We start from the raw sequence: 7,179 nt of genomic DNA, 5'->3' as shown, positions 1-7,179 counted from the left end.
AATAATTTAAAATACATAATCCATTGTCCTTTTACTTGACTGAGTTTAAAAGGACAGTGACCAATGAAAGGTTGAAGATCTTGCTAAGCTATTCTCCGTGGACACACTCACATGCACACACACATTCAACAGTATCTGTCCCACCAATAATTCACATTCATTTCATGTTATGTTTTTTGAGATCCTTTGCCAATAACATCTTCTCTCTTTCTGCTTCAAGTTGCTCAGTCAAAATAATCTGTTCTCCCAAAAGACGAATGTTTTCTTTTTTCCGATTCTGCCTCTCAATGTCTCTGATCACTCCGTCACGAAGCCTCTAAAAATGTAAGAAACAGATTTCAGTAACACCCTGAACAGGTGGTTCCCATCCTTGTGCCATTCAAATCCAAATAACAGTGTTACCAAAATACACTTAGAACTTTCAGACTCCAAATACCCAATTACTATTTTAACTTTCTCTATAAATGTAAAATGTAATAAAGAAAACATCAAATTAATCTGGTAATGTGCTATAATGTTATCACTTAAATGACTACTTACCATATTTTAAGAAATTCCTGTACATTTAGTATAGAAAACTTAATTGGAAATAACAATTAAATATGAAAAACTGCCACTATGTTGATTTTTTAAAGTTTAATTGAGCCCTAGACAGTTTGGCTCAGTAGTTAGAGCGTCAGCCTGAGGACTGAAGGGTCTCAGGTTCTATTCTGGCCAAGGGCATGTACCTCAGTTGTAGGCTGAATCCCTGGCCCCAGTCAGGGTGTGTGTGGGAGACAACCAATCAATGTGTCTCTCTCACATCCATGTTTCTCTCTCTCTCCCTCCCATTCTCTCTGAAAAGCAATGGAAAAAATATCCTCAAGTGAGGATTTAAAAAAAAGTAAATTGACATACGACAGTTTAAAAATTTGATAGCAATTACTACAGTAACTCTGTGAACTACCTCCCTGTTAGCAGTTTATCCTGACTGAATAATAAACATCAAAGAAAAAGAGATTACTAAAATATGAACAAGCTGTAAGGTACATGCAAAAAAGTAAAAAACCAGGGTCTATTATATAAAGAAAAAAAATAAAAATTATACAGAATTACTAATCAATTACATAACAGAAAGAAAAAAAAAGAATTCTACTACCAGAGGAAAAAATAAAGGCCCATCAATGGTAGTTACTTTGATAAGCACTAAAGACACAAAGTTCCAGAACACAGACCTGACATCTAAGATGAGCTTTTTTAAGCACCAATCCAGTCATGACAAATAACTAACATTTTATAGTTACAGGTCACAAAATGCTCTAATGTTTCTAACAGCAGCCTTGTGAGGCAGAATTAATGGGGATAGGTCCACGGGTGTGAGTATGCTTTTTTTAAATTATTATTATTAGGTATATTTAAACCTATTTTTTATTTTTACTTATTTTTTAAATATATCTTTATTGATTTCAGAGAGAGGAAAGGAGAGGGAGAGAGAGACGGAAACATCAGTGATGACAACGTCACTGATCGAGCCTGCATCCCAGGCATGTGCCCTGACTGGTAATCGAACCCCCGATCGCCTGGATCTTAGGTCGATGCTCAACCGCTGAGCCACGCCCCGCCAGGCTTATTAGGTCTATTTAAAAGACTCACCAAGTATCTACATGCTGGACCTCCTCCAGGCCTAGAGCTTCATTCCCTATTACGGGGGACGTAGAGTCCTGAGACTAGTAACTCAACTGAAAACCAACTTTCTTGACCCCTGAACCCTTGAAAGACCTCTAGAGACAAGAAATGGAGGTGCTCACTCACTCCTCCCTCCCCAATTCTTCCTATCCTGCGCTCCTCACACCAGGACGTACCTACACACCCATCCCACCCCCCAAAACCCTCACCTTCTGCTGCAATCACTCCACACCGGCTGAGAGCCTACCCTGCCTTTTTGGAGACTTCACCACATGCTTAGGATCTTTGCTCTTCACCCATCATTTGCTACCTTCCTGCAAGTTTCAATGTGTATGCTGACTGCCTCCCACATCTTTCCTGTGACTTAAGGAAACCACCTTACGAACCACCCCCCTTACTAACCACTAAGACCTCTCCACTATTCTAAATCTAAAACCTGGAACCCTGGCTCCTCCTGTAAGTACTACTTGTTTTGCTGGGTTCCCGTGAGGATTAAGGGTAATGTATATAAAGTGCTTAGCACAGTGTCTGGTATGTGGTAGGCAGTCAAGAAACAATAGTCACTTTATTTCTTGCTTCCTTGGACATACCCACCTTGTCAATTCCTTGGCCAACTCTATCCCACTGCTAGAAAGTGAGCCCACAATGAACGATTGTACGTAAGATAACCACAGGCTATCCTGGTCAATCCTTTCTTCCTCTCTAACTTCCAAATACCTAAATCTCCCAGTTCGTCCACTCTCTCTAACACGGCGGCTTCTTGAGCCTGGCTGCATGCTAGAATCCCCCGGGGTCGCTCTGAAAACATACCCAAGCAGGATCGCCATCCCCAAGAGATTCTGATTTCCTAGATTCGGAGTAGAGCCCAACCTCAGCTGTGTTGTAAAAACTTTCCAGGAACATCGAGTTAACGTGCTAGCTAGGTTTCAGATCCACCTGACACTCTGAAAGGCAGTTCTCTGACCTCACAGCTACATCTGGCAGACCATTCTCTACTGCCATCTCCACTTTTCTTAGGAATCACCGTCTTTTTTCCTTCTTAGGAGGAAGATTCCTGCCTCTACTACAAAAGCTACCCCACGAGGACACCCCCCCCCCCCAAATCTCTGGTCTCTTCCATGCCCTTTCATCATTAATCATCCCCTTCCCTCCTCCCCACAACTCTCGCATCTTCGCAGGCTTCCCGTCCTCTGATTTATTTCCACGGGCTGTGAACGCCGAGGACAAAGACCTCGCGTGCTTCACATCCGAACACCGAGCACACGGCTCAGGCCTGCGCAAGACGTGACTTCACTACCGACTCAGGCCATCACTTCCACCCTCGGCGCCCGGGGCGCCCCCGCCGCCCGCACCGAGGCGCCCCCGAGAGCTCGCCGACGACCCCCGGCCGCACAGCGACCGGCCACTAAACGCCCGCTCACTGGAATAAGAAAGAAAAATACGAGCCGAGAGACACCGAGCGGACGGTCAGTCCGGCGACCGGTGTGTCACGGCATTTCTGTAAGCTAAGTACCCCAAAAAAAGGAAACGTGGAGGCTGGTATCGCTAACGTCCCTAGAATCCAGTTTCACGGCAAACTTAAGAAAACAGAACCGCACACAGGCACCTCGCCGAGTTACCTGGGCCACAGGCCCGAAGGCGCGTGCGGGGAAGCTTCTAAACCGCGGGATCGAGTCTTATTAGCATTGGGCCTGGGGTGGGCCCCCAGCCGGCAGCCTGCGGGACGCACCCCAGGGGAACCCCTTCCCCTCCTCCGCGTCCCCACGGTCCCAGGGACAAACGGGCTGTGACTGAAAGACCGGGCCGCCGACCACCCCCTCGCGCGGGGAGGGCGCGGGGAGCGCGGCCTGGCCTCCAGGGCGCGCGCGGCCGGGGTCCCGCAGCGCTCAGAGGACGCGAGGGAAGGGAAGCCGGGGCCCCCGGGCGACCACGCGGACACCCGAGGGCCCGAGGCCGCCGCCACGCGGGCCCCGAAGGGGCCGTCACGTGACACCGACCTGCTGGTCCTGCCGCTGCTTCAGATGCACGCCGGCCACGGTGGCCACCGTCAGCACCACCGAGAGGCCCAGCGCCACCTTCGAGCTCCTCGACATCCCCGCGCCCGCCGCGGCCGCCCCTCCGCCCCCGCGAGGCCCCCGGGGCGCCGGCGCGCGTGCGCGGCCGCGGGGGCGGAGCCAGACCCGACGCCCCGAAGGCAGAGCTGCAGCCGCCGTGAGCGCCGCCGCCGCCGCCGCCAGGCGCGAGCAATCGAGGGCCGAGCGGCGCCGCGGCCCGGGGGCTAGTGCGGGTTCGGGTGGGGCCTGGGGGGCGGAGGGCGCCCCGCCTGCTCTGCGGACGGCCGGGGTAGAGCACCCCCAGTGCACGTGCTAGAGAGGAGCCCAGCACCTCGCCGGGGTGGCGTGGAGGGTTCCAGCCTGAGCCGCTGCTTTTCAGCCCCTCCCCGGGGCCTGGGGGCGCTCCCGCCGGGGCGCGCTGCAGACGGGGTGCTCTGCCCGACACCGGCTTCTGCAAACCAGGCCCTCATTGTCCCTTTGACCGGGAGGTGCCACCGGGAGGTACAACATAGTTATATGTTGTAGACCGTCACCTGCTTTCACCTGGCCGCCCCGGGGTGACTGGGCAGGGTCTGATTTTTTTTTAAATGGAAAAGTCTTCTGGCTAGAGAGCGTGCTAACGGGACGGCGACACCTCCTCCTTGCCTCCTGAGAGGGAAAGAGCTGGTTACCTCCTGCCCCTGTAGCCCTCAAGGGGTCACATTTACGCCCTTAGAGCCTCCGCTCCCGCCGTTTGTAGGACGGGATTCCTGGGCCACATCACTAGGAGCATAAACGGTGGAATGAAGGAGTGCTTCGAGGATAGCTTGAGGGACTGTCCAAGGCCTAGACCGACGTTTGGCTCTCTCATGAAGAGGTATTGTCATTAAGTTGTCTTTTCTTACTAGAATTCACAGAGAACAAACTTCTTCCTGTGGAAACAGCTTTGTAAATTGTGCCTCAGTAAAGCTGGAAACAAAAGAAAATTTAGATATGTTTAAAGCACCAAGGAGAAAAAAAGTATTTTCATATATACACACAGAAGAAGAAAAAAATGAAGTTCTGATACATGCTATAACATAGATGAACCATGATGCCTTGAAAACATTATGCTAAATAAAAGAATGTAGTCACAAAAGACCAGGTATTGTATGATTCCATTTATATAAAGTGTCCAGAACAGGCAGTTCCATAGAGACAGAAAGTAGAACACTGGTTGCCAGGGGCTGGAGGGTGAGCGGATGGGATGAGAGATGGGGACTGCTAATGGATTTCATCTTGGGGTAATGAAAATGTTCTAGAATTAAATCATGGTGGTGGGTGCACAACTCTGTGAAGCTACTAGAAACCACTGAATTGTATGCTTTCAAAGGGTAAATCTTATGGTATATTATTTTAATAAAGCTGTTAAACAAATGGGAAAAAAGAAAGCTGTTTATATACATCAACTCATTCCATCTTCACAATAATCCTATAAAATACATGCTGTTAGTATCCCCATTTTTCAGGTGAGGAAAGTGAGTCACAGAAAGGTAGATAACTTGCCCAGAGGCCATACGCTATAGAGCAACCTGATTGGTTTTTAGTTTTGTTTTCAAAAGACATAAAAGATTAAATTTGCCTGGTTTAAACATTTAAAACAGAGAACATATATCTTTAGTCAGTAGATACCAGGATAATGTGTATATTTAGAATCTTCCAATTCCATATTTAGCTACTTAAAAAAAAAAGGGAGGGGAGAGGCTAGAGAGGGAGGGCGATATGAGAAGATACCTGGATGGGAGAGGAGAGAGAAACAGAAGAGAGCAGAAAAATGGACAGGGCCTCTAAGCAGGCTCTGAGGGAACAGCATTTGCCTCGTGGGGATGTTCCCTTGAAAGGACGTCTGAGACACATGCCCATTCATGTGGCCCTTTGCAGCTCTGTTTTGGGATCTTCCATGCCTCCCTTTAGTAGGAGAGCCCTGCAGCCCTTCCTCAGGATACTGTTCTCAGAAATTGGCCTCTTTGAGCCAAACTCTGCTGCAACAAAGAGATGTGAAGCAGGACTTCTGGCTTCACTCAGAGGACACTCCCTTAGGTTTTGAGGCCTCAGTTTCCTCCTTTGTACAGTGGGGACAGTGATATGTCCCATTCCTCCTTGGCTTACTGGTTGAGATGATTAATTAGTAGCATGACTCCACCCAGGTCAGCATGTGGTGATAATGCATGTCCCAGTGTCCTAGCCAGTGAGTCTCCAGTGGCCTCTCCATGAGTCGTAGTACTCACTATCCAGGGGGCAGGGAGAGGACTCCTGTCACCACCATTGGGGGCAGTGGCCCTGAATCCTTGTCCTCACAAATTTAGGAGATGTCTGTTTGCTTGCAGCTAAATGGGCCTTTTGGTGACATCCCAGCATGAGCACTCTCACCTCTCAACGGTGCTTGCCCACACTTGCGGATTCGAGTTTCTTTGTTGTTTCCAAATACTTGGTGTGACTGAGTTATTTCAGATTCAAAATCCAGTCACATTGTCAGAAAAAATGTCAGCATTACCATTGTTAATGGAAGAAAAGAGCTGTTAGATCCTTTCAATATAATTCCTGACTGCTGTAAATTTATAAATCATTGTTAAAAAAACAATGGCTTTAACTGACAATAGCATGTGTTGACAAAGTCGTGGAACAGCTGGAACGCTCTGTACTCCTGGTGGGAGTGTCATTCGAGCCACTTTAGTTGTATTTGCTGGAGATGAACCGGTTCAAACCCTATGACTCAGTAACTACACCCCTAAATCCAAGTCCAACAGAACTGCACATATGTGAGCACCAAAAGACATGTGCAATTTTATCTATATAAATCCCACTTACAGAAGTAAGCATGGCGGTCACCTTGTTGAGAGAGCTGAGAGAGTACTCGCTGGGAGAAGGCAAATGGGACTTCTGGATGCTGGTATCATTCTGGTGCTTGATCTGGTGGCTGGTACTCGGTGTGTGTGAAAATTAATCAAGTGGCACACACATTTTGTGCTCATATCTATACACATGACCGATTTCTTTGCAAAATCCTATGTAAAGTTATGAACTGAAAAAATGGTTTAACATTTTATCGTTACTTCTTGCACCAAGAAAGTTTTTTCTCCGTGGTAACTATCAGGAATTGAAGAGATTATCATTTAAAACATCTTGATCAGGAATTATGTGCAGACATTTTAAACATAAAACTTGATATTAAAAAGTTAGACTCAGAGAAGCAAGCTCTAGTTTTTTTCTTTTAAATGGTGCCAACTTAATTACAGTTTTATTTACAACATGGCGGCTTCCACTTTATAATGCAGTGCTTATGAAGTGCATCATTATTTCCTTTCCCTGTGTCTAGTATTTCGTTAAATTAAATTAGACATGTTATCAGAAAATTTTATACAAATTTAATATTTAAATCTGCCACAAGTTTTTATTTTTCTTCTAATAATTTATAGTATAGATTTTTTGTTTTTATTTTTAT

General features: G+C 47.1%; 1 protein-coding gene across 2 annotated transcripts; it reads right to left on the bottom strand.

Annotated features, from left to right (window-relative positions):
- Positions 1-153: 153 nt before the first annotated feature.
- PET117 (PET117 cytochrome c oxidase chaperone) lies at positions 154-3,763 on the bottom strand. 2 transcript variants are annotated; one of them, XM_087818889.1, is made up of 2 exons: positions 3,663-3,763; positions 154-316 (listed from the first exon to the last, which is right to left on the bottom strand). In XM_087818889.1, exons 1-2 carry the CDS (start codon positions 3,756-3,758, stop codon positions 158-160), a joined length of 255 nt encoding a protein of 84 aa, XP_087675015.1. In that variant the 5' UTR covers positions 3,759-3,763; the 3' UTR covers positions 154-157. The 2 variants fall into 2 exon arrangements, 1 of the variants encoding a protein (XP_087675015.1); XR_015714812.1 differs by lacking the exon at positions 3,663-3,763 and adding an exon at positions 3,285-3,656 and having other exon boundaries at positions 230-316.
- Positions 3,764-7,179: the final 3,416 nt, after the last annotated feature.

The sequence above is a fragment of the Miniopterus natalensis genome, chromosome 7, assembly GCF_054644295.1.
Source record: "Miniopterus natalensis isolate mMinNat1 chromosome 7, mMinNat1.hap1, whole genome shotgun sequence".
NCBI classification, from domain to species: Eukaryota; Metazoa; Chordata; class Mammalia; order Chiroptera; family Miniopteridae; genus Miniopterus; species Miniopterus natalensis.
Note: the sequence above shows the minus strand (reverse complement) of the source record. Positions and strands in the feature narration are given on the sequence as shown.